At 41.5% G+C, this 23,070-nt stretch overlaps 1 protein-coding gene across 3 annotated transcripts in view; it reads right to left on the reverse strand.

The window, feature by feature from the left end:
* CFDP1 (craniofacial development protein 1) overlaps positions 1-23,070 on the reverse strand; it is a 142,060-nt gene that overhangs the window by 114,784 nt on the left and 4,206 nt on the right. For all 3 annotated transcript variants that reach the window (XM_007994088.3, XM_007994089.3, XM_038008259.2), the window contains exons 2-4: positions 7,196-7,313; positions 5,058-5,277; positions 4,343-4,470 (exon numbers count right to left, since the gene is read on the reverse strand). In XM_007994088.3, the coding sequence (XP_007992279.1) occupies positions 4,343-4,470; positions 5,058-5,277; positions 7,196-7,313 (466 nt within the window). The remainder of the gene's footprint in view (positions 1-4,342; positions 4,471-5,057; positions 5,278-7,195; positions 7,314-23,070) is intronic.

Consider the following 23,070-nt stretch of genomic DNA (forward strand, 5'->3'; position numbering starts at 1 on the left):
AGATGGGCACGGGTGGCATATACATGTAGCCCCAGTTACTCAGGAGGCTGAGGTCGGGGGAAATCAATTGAGCCTTGTGGTTGGTTGAGGCTAGCGTGAACGACAGAGCAAGACCCTGTCTCAAAAAAAAAAAAAAATTCATGTATAGGAAATTCGGGCTTCCAGAATTCCTTTTTTCTTTCACTAAAATATAACTTAAATTTAATTATAACTTGACAGGATAAATTACTGAAAATGGCTACTAATGAAGCATTTAATATAAACTTTGAAAACACAGTATCACAGGCAGGGTGCAGTGGCTCACACCTGCAATCCCAGCACTTTGGGAGGCGAAGGCAGAAGGATCACTTCAGCCCAGAAGTTCGAGACCAGCCTAGGCAAAATGGTGAAACCCATCTCTACAGAAAATACAAAAATTAGCCAAGCGTGGTGGTATATGCCTGTAGTCTAACCCACTCGGGAGGCTGAAGTGGGAGAATGACTTGAGTCCTGAAGGTTGAGGCTGTAGCGAGCTGAGACTGTGTCACTGCACTCCAGCTTGGGTGACAAACAGAGACTCTGTCTCAAAAAAAAAAAAAAAAAGAAAGAAAGGAAGGGAGGGAGGGAGACTGAAGGAAGGAAGGAAGGGAGGGAGGGAGGGAAGGAGGGAAGGAAGGAAGGGAAGGAAAGGAAGGAAAGGAAACGAAACACAGTACATTTTTTACTTTTATCCAGATTCATTCTGGATAAAGGCAAAAACCGAAAACTCTGAACTAAATGAAACTGCTTTAAAATGTATACTTCTGATCCCATGAAAATATCTGTGTTACACCCTGGCAGATCCCATGTTAAAAAAAAAATTGTGTGAAAGATGGAATGGTGGACGGAAGGCAGGAAGGAGAAAACCAACGAAGAAATAATTTACATATAAATTATCCACCAGGAGGAGCAGAGACATCAATACAACTTAGATTAACAAGAAAGAAATAAGGTCTTTCATCACAATTAAAACTTTAAATATTAATATAAACAGTGGGCCGGGTGCAGTGGCTAACGCCTGTAATTCTAGCACTTTGGGAGGCCGAGGAGGGTGGATCATAAGGTCAAGATTTCAAGATGAGCCTGGTCAACTCGGTGAAACCCCATCTCTACTAAAAACACAAAAATTAGCCAGGCATGGTGGAAGGCACCTGTAATGCCAGCCACTCGGGAGGCTGAAGCAAGAGAATCACTTGAACTGGGGAGGCGGAGGTTGCAGATAGCCGAGATCATGCCACTGTACTCTAGCCTGGGTGACAGATCAAGACTCTATCTCAAAAAAATAATAGTAATAAAAACAAAATAGTGCTCATTCAAAGTGTGTGTCTGACATTTAATACTGAGAATTGATATTTTACTCAGCTTTTTGTTTTTTTGTTTTGAGACAGAGTCTCGCTCTGTTGCCCAGGCTGGAGTGCAGTGGTGCGATCTCGGCTTACTGAAACCTCTGCCTACCGGATTCAAGTGATTCTCCTGCCTCAGCCTCCCAAGTAGCTGGGATTACAGATGTGCACCACCACACCTGGCTAATTTTTGTATTTTTAGTAGAGATGGGGTTTCACCATGTTGCTCAGGCTAGTCTCGAACTTCTGACCTCAAGCGATCCACCCACCTTGGCCTCCCAAAGTGCTGGGATTATAGGAATGAGCCACCATGCAGGCCAGCTTTTTGTCTTAATAACAGAATAAAAGGTAATAGTCATTCCCCGTATATTAACACTTTCAATGAACAGCCTGTATAGTTACATAATTATTTCCTTTTTCCTGTCTGTGGTTCGTTTTGACCACATGCATTGAAATGTAATGTTATGTCTATTAAATCCTTTTTTTCCCCCCACACCTGTCGACAGAGGTTAAAAGGCCCACACTTGGAGGGGGCAGGTGGCCCCAGTCATACGCACACAGTGCTGTGTTGCTGCAGCCTGAGCCCCACGGCCACAAAGAGAGGTAGTAGGGTAACTGCTGAATCTTAGCAAAACGTTAGTTAACTTTTATATTTGTTTTTCTAGTAATTCCTTTGTATTGTGTTTTTAGAAAAGTACTGGTCTGCAATAGATTGAAAATTTTAAGTTGGGGTCCTTCACCATAGATAGCAATCTTTTCTAATGTTAACTTTACTGAATATGAGAGTTATACTGTGTTACAATGGAGAATGCCCTTGGTTGTAGAAGACATGTGCTAAAGTATTAAAGGCTGAGGTGTCACAATGTCTACAAGTAAATCTCAAATGGTTCAGTCAAAACAAAAGAAAAACCCAGATACAAATGGTGAGAAAGAGGCAATACATTAACCAGTGGTGAATCTGGATGATAGGTATGTAGGTGTTTGTTATAACACTATTCTTGCAACATTTCTATAAGTGTGACATTTTTTTCAGAAGAAGATGATGTCAGAGAGAAATTTTTAATAATAAAAAGTTTTGTTCCATACCATTTATAAAAGTGATAATGGCCAGGGAGAGTAGTACAACCCTGAAGTCCCAGTTACTTAAGAGGCCGAGGCTGGAGGATCGCTTGAGCCCAGGTGTTCAAGAACAGCCTAGGCAACACAGCAAGACCCTTTCTCAAACAAAAACAAAAACAAACACAAAACAAAAAAACTGATAATGTCAATTTTTTCATAAATATACCTTCACTAGATAAATAATTGTTGAAAACATTATTTTTAAGAATAACAATTTTAGGGAAAATTGTATTTTCAGAGAGCCTACAGGTCTAATTAATTACTGCCAATGAAAATCAATGTGACTGCCTATAAATTTATTGATTGGCACTTTCTCTGTTCTCATTTAGCTCTAAATTACAAATCTGCTATTTTCACATAATAAAATTGAAATAAATGGGGGAGGGGAAATTACAGGTATGTGGCTCTTACCTAACAACCAGGAGGCTAACCTGGTCAAGGCATTAAGCCCCTACTTACCCTATGGTAAATAAACCTTATTACTCAATCAGAAAAACATTATTAAGGTAAGAAAATAATATTGAGGCAGGGCACGGTGGCTCACGCCTATAATCTCAGCACTTTGTGAGGCCGAGGCAGGTGGATCACGAGGTCAGGAGTTCAAGACCAGCCTGGCCAACATGGTGAAACCCCGTCTCTACTAAAACTACAAAAAAATGGCCAGGCACTGTGGCTCACACCTGTAATCCCAGCACTTTCAGAGGCCGAGGCGGGCGGACCACTTGAGGTCAGGAGATCCAAGATCATCCTGACTAACACAGTGAAACCCCGTCTCTACTAAAAATATAAAAAAATTAGCAGGGCGTGGTGGCAAGCACCCGTAGTCCCAGCTACTCGGGAGGCTGAGGCAGGAGAATGGCGTGAACCCGGGAGGTGGAGCTTGCAGTGAGCCAAGATCACGCCACTGTACTCCTGCTTGGGCGACGGAGCAAGACTCTGTCTCAAAAAAAAAAAAAAAGGCCGGGCGTGGCGGCTAATGCCTGTAATCCTAGCACTTCGGGAGGCCGAGGCAGGTGGATCACCTGAGGTCAGGGGTTCAAGACCAGCCTGGCCAACATGGCGAAACCCCATCTCTACTAAAAACACAAAAATTAGCTGGGCATGGTGGCACACGCCTGCAATCCCAGCTACTCGAGAGGCTGAGGAAGGAGAACTGCTTGAACCTGGGAGGTGGAGATTGCAATGAGCTGAGATCACACTCTGCATTCCAGCCTGGGCAACAGAAGTGAAACTCCATCTAAAAAAACACAAAAACAAAAACAAAACAAAACAAAACAAAAAAACTACAAAAAAATTAGCTGGGTATAGTGGCGTGTGCCTGTAATCCCAGCTACTCGGGAGGCTGAGGCAGGAGAATTGCTTGAAATGGGATACGGGAGGCGGAGGTTGCAGTGAGCCGAGATCATGCCACTGCATTCTAGCCTGGGCTACAGAGCAAGACTCCGTTTCGGAAAAAGAAAATAATACTGAAACCAAATTTGTCTCCTTGTATTTTCTTATCTGATTTCAGACTTCAATGGGGCTCAGATTGCAATCAAGGAAAGTAATAAAGGGAAACATGACTTACCAAAAGTCACAAAATATGGCAATGATCAAGTGGAACAAAACACTTAACTCTTATATTCCCTTGCTTCTGTTCAGCTGACCACTTCGTAAAGCTCAAAAACTACACTGCTATATGTGAAAAGACCTTTCTCATGCTCCCTGATAATTTATACAGCCAATTTTCCTTGAGTTCAAATATAACTCTCCCAAAATATTATGATGGATTGAAATGAGGATAGATGGCTAACACCAGTTAGAGAGAGATGCTCACACTAGTTTCAAAGTTTGTGAAACCTGGAAAAGTTTGTGAAACTTACCGTACTTCTTCACCAGCAAAATCAAACACCTTGGTGATTTTAACTTTTTCTGTTTCTTTAGGTTTCTCTAGCTCTTCTGCTTTTACCAACAATTTACTTGAACTTGTCTCTTCAGTCTCCTCTCCTTTCTACAAAAAAAAACAAGAAACGTAATCAGTTTCACCAAAAGATGAACCATATTGTTTATAGCTACTTTTTATTATTTTTTTTCTTTGAGACAGTGTCTCACTCTGTTGCCCAAGCTGGAGCGCAGTAACACAATCTTGGCTCACTGCAACCTTCCCACCTCCCAGGTTAAAGCGATTCTCCTTGCCTCAGCGTCCAAAGTAGCTGGGATTATAGGCAACCACCACCACACCCAACTAATTTTTGTATTTTTAGTAGAGACAGGGTTTCGCCATGTTGACCAGGCTGGTCTCAAACTCCTGACCTCAAATGATCCACCTGCCTCAGCCTCCCAAAGTGCTGGGATTGTTGGCGTGTGCCACTACACTCAGCCTATAGCTACTCTTAAATGTTTCATCTCTAATTAGTTAAAGGCCTATTGGAAATTTATATGATTAGAGAAGCTTACTCTCCTACCATAGGAAATGCTTTGCTTTTCACTTAGTACAGTTGTTAACAAAAGGCATCTGGTCGATCTCCGTAGGCTTCAAATGTCAGTAATGTAGGGTATTTCTGGAGAGGCATTCACCTTATTAATCTCTCAACTTACCTTAACTTGTGTACTTGGGGGCACTTTTGATTTTGGTCCCACATCATTGAGGAAGCTGGCCCACAGTTCGTCCTCCTTCTTTTTCCTTGCATCCTCTGATCCAATGCCTTTTTCCTGCTCTGCAGCTTCATCTTCCTCCTCACTACTGCTTCCCTCAGATTCTGAATTGGCATCCTCCTCTTCCTCTTCTTCTAATGAGAGGCCACCTTGTTTTCTCTTCCTAATCACCAGCAGCCACAGGCAAAAGGAAAGACAGACAGCACAAAATGATTTCAGTTATCTCTCTCCCAATCCCAAAACACAATCTTGTAAACACAAGAACATTTTAAATTCTGGGACTACTGATTAATGAGTAGAAGAGGTGAGTGGAAGAAGTAAGCTAAAATTTTGTAGAAGAAAAAAAAAAGAATTGGAAACAAACAAAAAAAAGAACTGAGCTCTTATTGCTAACTTTTCTCCAGTCACTTAAAATCAAAGTATGGCATTCTCCTTCTAAATCAGGATCAGCTGTTTTCACAAAGAAAACATCCAAATCACCTAATCACATAATTAATCTGCCCGGGAGGAACATTCTAAGAACATACTTTATGTGCCAGATATTGTTGACTTTTTAAAGCTACTCCATTTGTAGAACAAGTTCTATTGAGAAGAGCCTCAACTTTATTTACACTATTTCTTCCAAGAGTTCTCAAGGAAAAAGAAAAAAATCCATGTTTCTTCCCACTTTCGGAAGACATGAGAGCTGGAATATAGAAAAATTCAAGGACAGGCCAGGCGAGGTGGCTCACGCCTGTAATCCCAGCACTCTGGGAGGCCAAGGCGCACAAAGATATTCCACTACCTTTTTTCTCTTTTTCTTCATATAAACTTGCATCACATCAAGATGAGACAAGGTCAGCACTTCAAGACCAGCCTAGCCAACATGGTGAAACTCCGTCTCTACTAAAAATACAAAAATTAGCCAGACGTGTTGGCGGGTGCCTATAATCCCAGCTACTCAGCGGCTGAAGCACGGAATTGAACCCAGGAGGCGGAGGTTGGAGCGAACAGAGATCACGCCACTGCACTCCACCCTGGGCAACAGAGCGAGACTCTATCTAAAAAAAAAAAAAAAAAAAAAAAAAAAAAAAAAAATTCAAGAACAAAAAAACTGGACCCAAGACTTATAAGAGTACATTGCTTCTTAGACTATTTTGACTTTAGGCGAATCCATCTAATATCTACAACTCTTTTTTCCTTTTCATAAATGATAATCTGCTTTTTGCTTCAATGCCCAGGAAGATAGAAACACCCAAGTGAGGTAAAAGACTTCTATGGAAGATGCCCTTATCTAAGTTAAATAGCCTGTCACAATTTTCATAATTTTCATGGGAACATAAGCCCATACCAGGCCTATGTGAGGCAATTTGCTAATATCTGTATTTTTTAAATTTAATTGCATATATAACCTTAGATCAAACAATTCCACTTCTAAATGTTTCATTTACAGATATATTTATACATGTAAACATTATGTACATTTATGTATTTATGTATACTTTGTATACATGTACAAAAAGAATATTCACTGCAGTCTTGTTTGTTGTAGTAAAGACTAGATACAATCTAAACATCCCTCAATACAGGAAAGCCTAAATAAAGTAAGGCCTATTCATATACTGTAATACTATGTAAAAGAGGAGATACTGCCATGGTACCATCTCTGAGATGTGAAATAAAGAGAAATGAAAATGAGAAAATGAGTATGCTACTATTTATATTTTTTTCTTAAAAAAAAGGAAGAAAGAAAATATAGACATATATGCTTTTACATGCACAGACTATCTCTGGTAGCATAGTTCTTCAGAGACAAAGCAACAAGGGCTAGGAACAGGGTAAACATCTTTTTAGGGACTGAATTTTCTGTTTTAACCATATATACATATTACCTATAAACTTTTTTTTTACATTAAAGCTCAAAATGTTTAAAGCTTTCCAGAGACCAAGAAGTTAATCCTAAAATAACAGCAAATGTTTCCCTCAAAGAGAAAAGGATTAGAAACTCTGGCTTCATTAAATCTATCATCAGATAAATCTTAGCAATCAGGATGGTTGTGACAATAGCCCCTAACTTCTAAGGGCCTTGAGGGCAGCATCACCTGGCTGGAATGCTCTGGGCCTTTCTTTTTTTCCCTTGGGTTTTCTGTGTCTGCTCTTCACCATCCACTTCATCTTCCTTCACTAATTCATTTACATCATCTTCACTATACTCTCCACCTGAAATCACATTAACAGGGTGATCAGACAGGAATAAAGGTTTTCACATCAAGATGAGATACTTTCATCAATACAAGCTTTCACACCAAGACATTTTCATTAAGAAAAAGTGAATTTTCCCCTATTCTTCCATTCTTCACCTAACGAAAACATCATTTCCTTGGGGAAGTCTTCTCTGCCCCTGAAGACTACCCTATGTTCTTCTATCCTAGGCTTGCATGGCAGTCTCTATTTCCGCTCCATAACTCATCCCACTTATATTTAATGTTGGTAATTTCTGCTGTGCTTTATATACTCCAAGAGGACATAAACCCTGTTCAACTTGACTTTTAAGTATTCACTGAATGAATGAGTGAATGAACAGAAATTCCAATTCTACTAATGTGTTTCTCAAAGAAGATGCACTACCTCATCTTGGGTATCTTTCAAATCTAATTTAAAAAACACTTTGTCTTCTCAATAAAAGAGGTTTAAAAGAAAACCTAAAGACTTCCAGTTAAACATAGGAGAAAGAACAAAAACACCCATGTCCCATCTTCAGACACTGACATTCAAGGGTCCCCAACAAAAGAGTGTTGCTTGGATGTCTGACCACATGCTGTGGTACCAGTCAATAAACCAACCCTGCCCACACAGAGATTCCACTATCTTTTTCCTCTTTTACTTCATATAAACTTTCATTTGAGGTGTACACACCAAAAAGCACACAAATCTAATATGCAGTTCAATGGAATGACACACAGTGAACACGCTTGCATAACCAGGGCCCCAGCTTGAGGAAGTGAACATTATCAGCATCTCAGAAGGCCCCTTGTGCTCCCTTCCAGTCACTAACCACTAATCTACCCTTAAAGGGAACCAATATCCTGACTTCTAACGTCACGGGTTAGTTTTGCCAGCTTTTCAACTTTCAACAGGAGCCTTCAGTGTGTACTCTTCTGTGTCTGGCTTCTTTTATTCAACATTTTGTTTCTGAAAGTCATCCACATTGTTGCAATGTAGCTGTAGTTTATTCATTCTCACTCCTAAATAGTATTTCATTGTATGACTATATCACCATCTGTTTATTCATTCTCCTGTTGATGCACAACTAGGTTGTTTCCAGTTTGGAGTCATTACAAACAGTAATGTTTTGATACTCCTGTACATCCAATCAGCTTTATTTATTTATTTATTGAGACACAGTCTCGCCCTGTCACCCAGGCTGGAGTGCAGTGGCGCGATCTCAGCTCACTGCAACCTCTGCCTCCCAGGTTCAAGTGATTCTCCTGCCTTGGCCTCCTGAGCAGCTGAGATAACAGGAGTGCACCACCATATCCAGCTGATTTTTATATTTTTAGTAGAGATGGGGTTTTACCATGTTGGCCAGGCTGGTCTGGAACTCCCAACCTCAGGTGATCCGCCTACCTTGGCCTCCCGAAGTGCTGGGATTACAGACATGAGCCACTACACATGTCCTACAATCAACTTTTAAATACTTCACTCATAACGTACCAAGGACCACCAAACACTTGAGAAAAGCCTCCAATATGAAAGGCAAGATTCAAGATAAACAGAAAGGAATTCAGAGGAAACAAAATTAGTGCAGAAAGAGGGGGTGGGGAGGGGGACAGACTAAAAACTTAAGGAAAAAGGCTTTGTAATTACTATCCTTAAAGAGATAAGAGAAACTGTGGTATCCATGGAATAAAAATAAGACTCTTAAAATAATTAAGAAAAACAACAAAACAAACAAAAAAGCTCGTGAAAACTAAAGCAATGATAAAAGAAATTTAAAAAAAAAAAAAAAAAGACCAGTGGCTCACGCCTATAATCTCAGCCTTTTGGTAGGCCAAGGCAGGTGGTTAACCTGAGCCCAGGAGTTCAAGACCAGCCTGGCCAACTATGAAACCCTCTCTCTACAAAAAAATACAAAAATTAGCTGGGCTTGGTGGTACACACCTCTAGTCTAAGCTACTCAGGAGGCTGAGGCAGAAAGATCACTTGAGCCTGGGAGGTCAAGGCTGGAGTGAGCCAGGATCACACCACTGCACTTCAGCCTGGGTAATAAAGCAAGATCCTGTCTCAAAAACATAAATACATAAATTCAAATTTTTTTTTTTTAAATTCAAATTTTTTTAAAGGCAATCGGAAGGAGCCAGCTGTGTGAAAATCTGGAGAACAAGCATTTGAGGCTGAAGTGGAAACAAGCAACATCCAAAATGGAATTCTGTTTGATATCCCAAACACCAAGGACTAAGTGATAGTGTTTCATGAAGAGAGCAGTGAGTTCCTGGTTAAGACAGCAGTCTGAACACACAAATGTTAATTTTACTTCCTCCTGAATCTCAAGTAAAATCATCAGCACAAGGCCGGGCACAGTGGCTCATATCTGTAATCCCAGCACTTTGGGAACCCAAGGAGAGCGGATCACTTGAGGCCAGGAGTTCAACACCAGCCTCGGCAACATGCTGAAATTCCATCTCTACCAAAAATACAAAAAATTGGCCAGGCATGGTGGCGTGTTCCCGTAATCCCAGCAACTCAGGAGGCTGAGGCAGGAGAATTGCTTGAACCCAGGAGGCAGAGTGTGCAGTGAGCCAAGATGGCACCACTGTACTCCAGCCTGGGCGACAGAGTGAGATTCTGTCTCAAAAAAAAAAAAATTAAGCAGCACAAAAGGACTTTTGAAACATGTAAACCTACAATGCTGGAAAGAAATGGTAAGGAGACAACAGCAACACATCTCCAGAACCTGGAGAGTAAGCAGCAGTTGCTTACAGACTTAGGGAAAGAAAAAGCCTAAGTTGATATGCAACGCAAAATCCTCAAAAGGCACTGGGACCAGAGGTAAAGGTGAGTTCCCCCAAATCAGGGGAAAGCTGTAAGAGAGGCAGTTGACTCTCCACAGGTCTAAGCCATGGGCAACTAGTTCTACCACAGCACCCACCCCTAGCCCCCACCCCCAAGCAAAATCTGAAGGTTGTATCCTGGAGGAGTATGGATGAGGGAATGCCAAGCATAGTTGGAGGACACATAGGTACTTTAAGGAAATCAGGAATATTAAGTGACCAACATAAATACTAAGGCTAAATACTAAGATTCCCAGCACTACTACCCTTTCCTTACATAGCTAGTTTTGCTTGCTACTCATATTTTGAAACTGTATTTAGGTAGGTGGTAAATCTATAAAGAAAAGGAAGGCAGCCGGGCGCGGTGGCTCATGCCTGTAATCCCAGCACTTTGGGAGGCCAAGGCAGGCGGATCACGAGGTCAGGAGATCGAGACCATCCTGGCTAACATGATGAAACCCTGTCTCTACTAAGAAATACAAAAAATTAGCCGGGCATGGTGGCGGACACCTGTAGTCCCAGCTACTTGGGTGGCTGAGGCAGGAGAATGGCACGAACCTGGGAAGCGGAGCTTGCAGTGAGCCGAGATCGCACCACTGCACTCCAGCCTGGGCGACAGAGTAGACCCCATCTCAAAAAAAAAAAAGAAAAGAAAAGCAAGGCACATGTCAATGTCAACAGTACAAATATTCTAGTTATTAAACTGGGTGGTAGGTACATAAGTATCATTTGATTAGTATTCTTTAAACTGTACATGTGATACTCTGCCATATATATATATACATATATTTTTTTTTTTCACATTTTTATAAATATAAGAAAAGCTCAGAGCTGGGCAAGGTGGCTCATGCCTGTAATCCCAGCACTTTGTGGGGCCAAGATAGGAGGATTTCTTGAGCTCCGGAGTTGGAGACCAGCTAGGGCAACATGGTGAAACCCTGTCTCCACAAAAAATACAAAACTTCAAAAATTAGCCAGGCCTGCTGAACTGTGCCTGTAGTTCTAGCTACCTGGAAGGCTGAAATGGAAGGACTGATTAAGCCCGGGAGGCTGAGGTAGCAGTGAGCCATGTTTTCATCACTGTACTCCAGCCTGGGTGACAAAATGAAACCCCATCTCAAAAAATAAATAAATAAAAATAAAGAAAAAACTCAGGTCCAGGCACAGTGGCTCATGCCTGTAATTCCAACACTCTGGGAGGCTGAGGTGGAAGGAGTGCTTGAGTCCAGCAGTTTGAGACCAGGCTGGGCAACAAAGTGAGACCCTATAACTATAAAAAATTTTTAAACATTAGCCAGGCACGGTGGGCATGCCTATGGTCCCCACTACTTGGGAGGCTGAGGGGAGGATCACTTGAACCCAGGAGGTCAAGGCTGAAGTAAGCCATGAACATGCTACTGCATTCCAGCCTGGGTCACAGAATGAGACCCAGTCTCAAAAACAAAAACCACCCCAAAATACAAAGAAACACAAATGTATTTACCTTTTTATCCAGCAGTCCCACTTTTATCCCAGAATATATAATAGGTTATTCACTCAGCACTGTTTGTAATAGCAAAAAATTAGAAACAGCTCAAGTTGTCTCACAGTAAGTGACTGGCTGAAAAGACTATGGTCCATCTAAAGAATGGAATACCACATAGTCATTACAATGCAATGTGTAGAATTTCTATGTATTTACCTTCAAGATATACTCTTAAGTTAAAGAGAAAAAAAAGGAGAGGAAAAGCAAAAGAACAATGTATGAAATATGTCAGCTTTGGATGAGGAAAAAGGAAGAATTAAGAATATGTTTATATTTGTTTGTATACGGAAAAAGCGACACTAGAAGGATAAACAAGAAACTAATGAAAACAGCTCCTTATAACGGTCAGGATAAAACAGAGTAGAAGCAAGAGTTCACTATGTTTATCTCTCTACAGAACTTTGAAAATCCCTTAAATTCAAAAGTTTGAATAAATAAACATAACTGTATACCAAAATAACATAACCACATAAACAAAAGATTCCCAGGACTTTAAAAACAGTATTCTGACTATACATCTTCATCAAGATGCATTCCAAAGACAAAAAAAAAGTTCTACTCTGTGTAGTAACATCAATGTTGGTATTTTGAAACTATTTCCTTTGTATCATAGGTTAAAGCAAGTAATCAATCATGTTAGGACTGTAGATCTTCAGAATAAGAGAAATGACACAATTATAAAATCAAACAAATAGGCCGGGAGTGGTGGCTCACGTCTGTAATCCCAGCACTTCGGGAGGCTGAGGTGAGTGGATCACTTGAGGTCAGGAGTTCTAGACCAGCCTGGCCAACATGGCAAAACTCCATCTCTACTAAAAATACAAAAATTACCAGCCGGTCACAGTGGCTCACGCCTGTAATCCCAGTACTTTGGGAGGCCTAGGCAGGCGGATCACAAGGTCAGGAGTTCGAGACCAGTCTGGTCAGTATGGTGAAACCCCATCTCTACTAAAAATACAAAAAAAAAAAAAAAAAAAAAAAATAGTTGGGCGTGGTGGTGTGCCTGTAACCCCAGCTACTTGGAAGGCTGAGGTAGGAAAATCGCTTGAACCTAGGAGATGGAGGTGGTGGCAAGCTGAGATCACGCCATTGCACTCTAGCCTGGGCAACAAGGCTAGACTCCATCTCAACAAGGCGAAACTCCATCTCAAAAAAAAAAAAAAAAAAAAAATTACCAGGCATGGTGGTGCACACCTGTAATCCCAGCTACTCAGGAGGCTGAGGCAAGAGAACTGCTTGAACCCGCGAGACAGAGGTTGCAGTAGGTCAAGATCACACCACTGCACTCCAACCTGGGCAACAGAGCAAGACTCCATCTCAAAAATAAATAAAATTAAATAAGTGAAAAAGCAGATGTTAAATTAAAGGCCGGGCATGGTGGTTCACGCCTGTAATCCCAGCACTTTGGGAGGCCAAGGCTGGCAGATCGTCTGAGGTCAGGAATTCAAGACCAGCCTGGCCAACATGGTGAAACCCCATCTCTACTAAAAATACACAATTAGTTGGGTGTGGTGATGCATGCTTGTAATTCCAGCTACTCGGGGGGCTGAGGCAGGAGAATCACTTGAACCTGGGAGACAAGAGGTTGCAATGAGCTGAGACGCATTATCTCACTCCAGCCTGGACAACAAGAGTGAAACTCCATCTCAAAAAAAAAAAAAAAAAAAAAGAATTAAAAATATCAATATGAACTCCAACCCTTTTTAAGATAAATATTTCCTAGTTTTGTCCACTAGACAAACGGCATACAAACTACATCATTCTGGTAACATCGAGCATCTCTAAAGTTCAAAGTTGAGACCATTTACCACAAAAAGGCTCCCTGAGAAAAAAAACTCATTTCAGGTCTGAGGCAAAGAAAGCACAAGGTAAAACCAGACATTTTTCTGTGCCAGAAAGCCAGGAAGCTATTTAAAAATAATAGATCAAGGCCAGGTGCAGTGGCTCATGCCTGTAATCCCACAACTTTAGGAGGCCAAGGTGGCTGAGTATGGGGCGGGGGAATGCTTGAGCCCATGAGTTCGAGACCAGGCTGGGCAACAGAGGAAGAGCCTGTTTCCACAGAGATTTTTTAAAAATTAGCCAGGCATAGTGGCACACACCTGTAGTTCCCATCTACCGGGGAGCCTGAGGCAGGAGGATCACTTGAGCCCAGGAACTGAAGGCTACAGTAAGCAAGACGCTGACTCATAAAAAATAAATAATAACAAAAAAGATCAAATTAAAAGGATACAGGATCCACCTTGAAAGAGCTCCTACTGGCCAAAGCAGTGAAGACTTGAACATTAAAACAGGTAATTGTTAGAAAATGAAAACACACTGAATCAATAAAAATCTGTGAGCCCCTCATGATATTAAAAGACAGAAAAAAAAACTGTACCATTTTAGACTGCTATTAAAAATTACTACCTATTTTGAAAATTGTAATTAAGGGAAAAGAATTAAACATTTATATTGTTCCAATTGATAAAGGAAAGCTACACTTTACAGAAAAATGTCAACTAATAAATATAGAAGAACACAGAATTAGAAAAACACTTCTCAAACTCTAATGACAGTAGTAGTTTAGGCAAGGGTTATCAAGTGATGTCAAAAAGCAATTTAAGAAGCTGAGTGTGCCAGAGGTGTGTGAACCAGAGCAACTCTGTCCTGAATAGCGACTGGATAAAATGAGGTTGAAACCTGCTGGGATGCATTCCCAGGAGGTTAAGGTATTCTAAGTCACAGGGTAAGCTAGAAGGTTGGCACAAGATACAGGTCATAAAGACCTTGCTGATAAAACAGCCTGCTGTAAAGAAGTCGGCTAAAACCCACCAAAACCAGCACCATGACAGCTTACAAATGCCATGGCAATGTCAGGAAGTTACTCTAAATGGTCTGAAAAGGGGAGGCATGAATAATCCATCCCTTGTTTAGCATATAATCAAGAAATAACCATAAAAATTGACAACCAGCAGCCCTTGGGTCTGCTCTGTCTATGGAGTAGATATTCTTTATTCCTCTACTTTCTTAATAAACTTGTTTACTTTTCTGTATGAATTTCCCTTGAATTCTTTCTTGTTCAAGATCTAAGAACCCTCTCCTGGGGTCTGGATCTGGACCCCCTTTCAGGTAACAGGTAGTCTCAGCTGCCTGAGAGGCTCTCTTGAGCTCAGGAATTTGAGTCCAGACTGAACAACACAGTGAGACTTCCATCTCAACAACAACAACAACAAAATTAAAAAGCAATTTAAGTTTTAACCATTAAGTATACTGTCACATGGAATACTTTCCAGTTCTAAAAGTTCCAAAGGAAAAAACAAGTATACAACATAGGGATCAGACAGACTGTCATCACCCTGATTTAGTAGTCACCGCTATAGTTATTAACCTGATAGTATGTCTTCTGACGCTATTCAAACATCAGACATCCATCGATAATGCATTCTAGCCAAAATATTTCATTGCAACCCATCGAGCATTTAGATCTAACTTCTGATTTATAGAGAACTAAAGGAATAAAGGAACAACTAAAACAACGCCATGAGAGAATAACTAGACAAATCCAAGAGGTGAGATATGCTGCAGGACGTATGGCTTGATCTTTTCAGCAATCTATGTCATTATAGACAGGGGAGTGTGCTAGACTAAAAGAGACTCAAGGATGGAACTACTGGATATGTGTAGTCTTGAACTCAACTGTGATTTGAACACACAAGCTATAACCATTTTGGAAAATTTGAGTATGATCTGTATGTAAGATAAAACATTTACTAAAATAAATGGGTAGAGACTGTCCACTGAAAAGAGCAGGTTGAAAAGTGATGTGAGTAAACACAATTGCAGGCTGAGGAAAAAATACAAATATCTATACCTAGGAGTACAAAAAAAATCAGAGTGAGTATTCGCTAAGGGATTGACACTGATGGTCTCTAGGTAGTTCCACTGTAATTATTTTTATATTTAACTGCATTTTCTAATTTTGTACAAAGCTCTGCACTAGTTTTGAAAACTTTTGCCTGTTTTCATCATAAAAACAGGCAAATGTTATAGACAGTTCAGACAAGTAGATGCACAAGGCTCTGGATCTTAAACATGTAAAAAAGATGCTTAATCTCATTAATAATGAGACAGCCATGTGGGAGGGGGTCTCGGAGAGTCCCCAGCCAGCCAGCAGACTGGAAGGAATGCGCCCTGGGGTGGAGCCACAGAGGTTCCTGCTCTTTGTAGCGAGAAGGAGCCTGGCCCCTCTTCTTCCTGTGTGGAACCTGGGATTCAAAGCTGTGAGGCAGGAAGCGCAGCAGCAGGAATTCTAGCCTCGCAGTGTCCGTTTCCCCCTTTTTCCCTTGTCACCCAATAAAACCCTGTTTTACTCACACTTCAAATTATCTGCGAGCCTAAATTATCGTGGCTGTGAGACAAGGACTCTGTCTTTAGCTAAACTATGGAAAAGTCCTGCAACAGTAAGAAATAAGCAAATTTTAAATTATACACACAAAACCCCCCAAAAACTCAAGATCAAATTCCATGCAGTTACTATGAGGGGAAAAAAGATAGTAAGAAGCAGAATAACATCTCTGCAGACAATGTAGGCACAAAAGGAACAAATCTTGTCCAGAGACTCAGCACTTCCAATCACCTTTTTAGTGCCCCAAGCGTAAATATGAGCCAAACCAGCTAAGAATCACTATAAATCTGAGAAAGCCTCTTACATAATAAAACCCTAAACAAGCATACAGGGTGAATAAAAAAATCACCCTAGAAGAAACAAAGACTATATTTCCTCATTTTATGAGGCTTGCATTATCTGATACTAAAATCGCACAAGGAAATTACCAAAAAACTACAATCAATATCCCTCATAAACATAGATGCAAAAATCCTCAACAAAATACAGCTGTCCCTCCATATTTCTGGGGAATTTGTTCCAAGATCTCCTCCACCCCAAACAAAACCCACAGATGTTCAAGTCCCTGATATAAAATGATGTCATATTTACATATAATCTAGCATACTTTAAGTCATCTCTAGATTACTTACAACACCTAATATAACATAAGTGCTATATGAATAGCTGTTCTACTGTATTATTTAGGAAATAATGACAAGGAAAAGTTTGTACACATTCAGTACAGATATAACCACCCATTTTTTTCCCAAATATTTTCTCTTTTATTTATTTTTTTTGAGACGGAGTTTTGTTCTTTTTGCCCAGGCTGGAGTGCAATAGTGCGATCTCAGGTCACTGCAACCTCTGCCTCCCAGGTTCAAGCAATTCTCCTGCCTCAGCCTCCCAAGCAGTTGGGATTACAGGCGCTTGCCACTATGCCCAGCTAATTTTTTGTATTTTTAGTAGAGACGGGGTTTCACCATGTTGGCCAAGATGGTTTTGATCTCTTGACCTCGTGATCCACTCACCTTGGCCTCCCAAAGTGCTGGGATTACAGGCGTGAGCCACCGCGCCTGGCCACTTTTTTTTTTTTTTGAGGCCAAGTCTCGCTCTGTTGCCCAAGCTGGAGTGTAGTGGAATGATCTTGGCTCACTACAATCCTCCCGGGTTCGAGTGATTCTCCTGCCTCAGTCTCAACAATAGCTGAGACTACAGGTATACACCACCACTCCCAGCTAATTTTTGTATTTTTGGTAGAGATGGGGTTTCGCCATGTTGGTGAGACTAGTCTTGAACTCCTGGCCTCAAGTGATCCACCTACCTCAGCCTCCCAAAGTGCTGGGATTACAGGTCTGAGCCACCACACCCAGCCTCTTAAAGAGTCTTAAAACTGTGAATTAAAAAAAAAACACATGTTTTCGGAGGTTAAGCCAGGAGGATCGCTCGAGGCCAGGAGTTCAAGGCTTCGCTGAGCTGTGATCTTGCCACTGCACTCCAGCCTGGGTGACAGAGCAAAACCCTGTTTCTTTTAAAAACAAACAAATCCAGGTTTTTCTTACACCTGTAATCCCAGCACTTTGGGAGGCCAAGGCAGGAAGATGGCTCAAAGCTAGATGTTTGAGACCAGCCTGGGCAACATGGTAAGAGACCTCGTCTCTACAAAAAATAAAAAATTAGATGGGTACGATGGTGTGCATCTGTAGCCCCAGGTACTCGGGAGGCTGAGGTAGAAGGATCACTTGAGCCCAGGAGTTTTAGGCTGCAGTGAACTGTGATTGCACCACTGCACTCCAGTCTGGGTAATCAAGCGATTCTCGTGCCTCAGCCCAGTAGCTGGGACTAATTTTTGTATTTTTAGTAGAGACTGGGTTTCACCATGTTGGCCAGGTTTGTCTTTAACTCCTGGCTTCAAATGATCCACACTCCTTTGCCTCCCAAAGTGCTGGGATTACGGGGGTGAGCAACTGCAGCCAGCTTTTTTCCAAATATTTTCTAACTGCAGTTGGTTGAATCCATGGCTGTGGAAACCACAGATACAGAAGGCTGACTACATTAGCAAACCAAATCCAGCTATGTATAAATATATTCTAACCAAGTGAGCTCTCTCCCAGAAATAAGTCTGTCAGAAATTTTAAAATCAATCATTGGGTCAGGCGCGGTGGCTCAAGCCTGTAACCCCAGCACTCTGGGAGGCCGAGACGGGCGGATCACAAGGTCAGGAGATCGAGACCATCCTGGCTAACATGGTGAAACCCCGTCTCTACTAAAAAAATACAAAAAACTAGCTGGGCGAGGTGGCGGGCGCCTGTAGTCCCAGCTACTAGGGAGGCTGAGGCAGGAGAATGGCGTGAACCCGGGAGGTGGAGCTTGCAGTGAGCTGAGATCCAGCCACTGCACTCCAGCTTGGGTGACAGAGCGAGACTCCGTCTCAAAAAAAAAAAAAAAAAAAAAAAAAAGAAAGAAAATCAATCATTGTAATCCACCATATTAACAGACAAAAAAAAGGAAAACCACACGTAATTAAATCAATAGATGAAGAAAAAGCATCGGACAAAATTCACCTCTCTGAAAACTGGGAACAGAGGGGAACTTATTTAACATAATAAGGAATCCTGAGGGACAATATATGCAGACTGCCAAGGTTAACATTCCAGCTCTGTTACTATCTAACTGGATGAATTCCAGCAATTTGCTTAGACTTTGTGCCTCAGTTTTTTCATCAGTAAAATGCAGAGCACAACTGGCACATACCACATAGTGTTAGGTGACTGAGTTAGTAATAAGTTACTCAATGCTAAAGTGCTTAAATGGCAGGCAGACAGACACACACGGCATCTGTGGAAAACCTATAGCTAACACCACATGCAGTGGTAAAACACTGATTTCTTTTCCCCCTTAATATTGGGAAAAAGGCAAAGATGTCCCCTCTCGCAACTCCTATTCAACATCATACTGGAAGTATAAAGTATAACAAGGCAAGCAAAATAAATATAAAAGGCAAACATATTGGAAAGGAAGAAATAAAACTGTTTCTATTCACATTTGACATTACTGTCTGTGTGGAAAATCCTACAGAACCTACAAAAACCTCCAGAACTGGTAAATGAGTTTAGAAAGGTTGTAGAATACAAGGTTAGTATGCAGAACCTGTATTGTATTTCCATATGCTAGTTACAAATAACTAGAAACAAAAACTTTTTAGACAAAAAAAAAAAAAGATACAGACTATATTCATAACGTAAAATGTAAGATTGTTAAACTGTCAGTTCTTCCCTAAATGGTCTACAGATTCAATGGAATTCCAAACAAAATCCAAGTAGGATACTTTTTGGAGAGATGAACAAAGTGATTCTACAATGTATACAGTCGCCAGGCGCAGTGGCACATGCCTGCAATCCCAGCTACTCAGGAGGCTGAGGCAGGAGAATCGCTTGAACTCAGGAGGCCAAGGTTGCAGTAAGCCAAGATCATGCCATTGCACTCCAGCCTGGGCAACAAGAGCAAAATTCCGTCTCAAAAAATAAATAAATAAAGTAAAACTATGTAACTTTTACATAGGAAAATACAGTTAGGCAAAAAAGAGTTCTTAGATATGATTCCAAAAGCACAATCCATAATAGAAAAATTTGACAAACTGGATTTTATCAAAGTTTAAAAATTTTGCTCTGCAAGCCAGGCATGGTGGCTCATGCCTGCAGTCCCAGCTACTACAGAGGCTGAGGCGGGAAAATTGCTTGAGCCCAGGGTTGCAGTGAGCTGAAACCATGCCACTGCACTCCAGCCTGGGCAACAGAGCAAAATTCTGCTTCAAAAAAACCAGTAACAAAAATTGCTCTGTAAACACTATTAAGAGAATGAAAAGACAAGCACAGAGACAAAACACTGCAAAACAAATATCTGACAAAGCAGCCAGGCGTGGTGGCTCACACCTGTACTCCCAGCACTTTGGGAGGCCAAGGCGGTTGGATCACTTGAGGTTGGGAGTTTGAGACCAGCCTGACCAACATGGTGAAACCCTGTCTCTACTAAAAATACAAAAATTGGCCGGGTGGGGTGACTCAAGCCTGTAATCCCAGCACTTTGGGAGGCCAAGACGGGCGGATCACGAGGTCAGGAGATCAAGACCATCCTGGCTAACACAGTGAAACCCTGTCTCTACTAAAAAACACAAAAAACTAGCCTGGTGAGGCGGTGGGCGCCTATAGTCCCAGTTACTCGGGAGGCTGGGGCAAGATAATGGCATAAACCTGGGAGGCAGAGCTTGAGGTGAGCTGAGATCCGGTCACTGCACTCCAGCCTGGGCAACAGAGTGAGACTGCGTCTCAAAATAAATAAATAAATAAATAAAAATACAAAAATTAGCTGGGTGTGGTGGCAAGCACCTGTAATCCCAGCTACTCGGGAGGCTGAGGCAGGAGAATCGCTTGAACCCGGGAGGTAGAGGATGTGGTGAGCCAAGATTATGCCACTGTACTCCAGCCTGGGGGACAGTGAGACTCTGTCTGAAAACAAAACAAATATCTGACAAAGGACTATATCCAGAATATATAATTCCAAAACTGAAAACAACCCAGTGTTTTAAATGGACAAATAATTCAAAAGACACATCACCAAAGAAGATAAAATGATGGCAAATAGGCACATGAAAAGAGAATCAACATCCTTAGGGAAATGCAAACTAAAGGAAAAATTAGCTAATTTTTTTCTTCTTTTTTTTTTTCGAGACAGTGTCTCGCTCTCTTGCCCAGGCTGGAGTGCAGTGGCGTGATCTCGGCTCATTGCAACCTCCGCCTCCTGGGTTCAAGTGATTCTCCTTCCTCAGCCTCCCGAGTAGCTGGGACTACAGGCGCACACCACCACGCCCAGCTAATTCTTTGTATTTTTTAGTAGAGACGGGGCCAGGCTGGTCTCGACTCCTGACCCTGTGATCCGCCCCCTCGGCCTCCCAAAGTGCGGGAATTGCAGGCGTGAGCCACTGTGCCTGGCCTGAAATTAGCTAACATAAAAAACAAAACAAAACAAAACAAAACCCGACCACCCCAAGTGCTGTTGAGGATGAAGCACTTTGAGAGTTCGAGAGTTGCTACTCGAACTCTCAAACATGTTGCCAACAGTAATCACACCACAAAAATTTTAGCAGTTTCTTGTAAAGTTAAACATACACATACTATAAAACCCAGTAATCCTAGATATTGACCCAAGTGAAATGAAAATCCATGTTCACAGAAAAAGCTGTGTGTAAATATTTACAAATAACTTTATTTGTAATCATAAAAAAAAAAACAGGAAAACAACCCAGTGTCCTTCAAATACAGAATAAACTGTGGTATATTCATATAATGGAGTACCACACAACAGCAGAAGGAGCTAATTATTGACATGTGCAACAACACAGGTGAATCTCAAATGCATTAGGCTAAACAGAAGAAGCCAGACACAAAAAGCTACCTACTGTTATGGTTCCATTTAGATTATATTCTGAAAAAGGCAAAACTATAAAGATGGAAAACAGACCAGCGGTTGCTAATGGCTGAGGCCGGGGGTGAGGGAGAGTTGTTTGACCACAAAGAGTAGCAGGGGGAATTTTTTTTTAGAGGGTTGGAGGCTTGAAACTGTTCGTTTTGGTGGTGGTTACACAATTCTAGGCGTTTGACAAAAATCAGAGAACATTACATTGAAAACAGTACATTTTATTGTATGCAAGTTAAAAATTGTATGTGAAATGCTGATACTGCATTTCCAAAAGAAGAAAGAACATAATGCTATAAAAATATTCAAAGTTGGTTGGGCTTGCTGGCTCACACCTGTAATCCCAGCACTTTGGGAGGCCGAGGCAGGTGGATCCCGAGGTCAGGAGATCGAGACCATCTTGACCAACAAGGTGAAGCCCCGTCTCTACTAAAATACAAAAAAAAAAAAAATTAGCCAGGTGTGGTGGCGCATGCCTGTAATCCCAGCTACTCGAGAGGCTGAGGCAGGGGAATCGCTTGAACCCGGAAGGTGAAAGTTGCAGTGAGCCGAGATCGTGCCACTGCACTCCAGCCTGGGTGACAGAGCTATATTCCATCTCAAAAATAAATATATAAAATAAAATAAGAGAGAAAAAGAAGGGCAGAAAGGGGGAGAGAGACAGAAAGAAAAAAAAGAAAAGGAAGGAAAGAAAAGAAAAGAAAAGAAAAAGAGGAAAGAAAGGAAAAAGAAAAAAATTCTAGGAAAAAAAGTTCTCAGAAGGCTCAGCAAAATGGCTGAAAACACTCATACCAAGATATATCATGGTGATATACTAGAAAATGGAAACAGGCCAGGCACAGAGGCTCACGCCTGTAATCCCAGTACTTTGGGAAGCCGAGGCAGGCAGATCAATCATCTGAGGTCAGGAGTTCGAGACCAGGCTGGCTAACGTGGTGAAACCCCATCATTACCACAAAAATACAAACATTAGCCAGGCGTAGTGGCATGCACTTGTAGTCCCTGCCACTCGGGAGGCTGAGGCGGGAGAGTCGCTTAAACCTGCGAGGTGCAGGTTGCAGGGAGCCTTGATGCTACCACTGCACTCTAGCCTGGACAACAGAGCCAGAGTCCATCTCAAAAAAAAAAAGAAAAAAGAAAATGGGAATAAAGAGAATATTCTACCAGCTCCCAGAGACAAACAGACCTTATACATTGAGCAGAAATCAGTAACAAAACATTTATTAACAGCAACATGGGGATCTAGAAAGTAATGAAGCAACACCTTTAAAGTTCTGATGGAAAATTATTTCCAGCCTAGAATTCTGTACTAAACAATCAATCACGCCTGAGGGGCATGGTTACTTTTAGACATTCAAGGTCTCAGAAAAATGTTCCTGACCAGGCATGGTGGCTCACGCCTGTAATCCCAGCACTTTGGGAGGCTAAGGAGGGCAGATCACTTGAGGTCAGGAGTTCAAGACCAGCCTGGCCAACATGGTGAAACCCTGTCTCTACTAAAAACACAAAAATTAGCCACATGTGATGGCGGGCACCTGTATCCCGCTACTTGGGAGGCTAAGG

Source organism: Chlorocebus sabaeus, chromosome 5, assembly GCF_047675955.1.
Source record: "Chlorocebus sabaeus isolate Y175 chromosome 5, mChlSab1.0.hap1, whole genome shotgun sequence".
Lineage (NCBI taxonomy): Eukaryota > Metazoa > Chordata > Mammalia > Primates > Cercopithecidae > Chlorocebus > Chlorocebus sabaeus.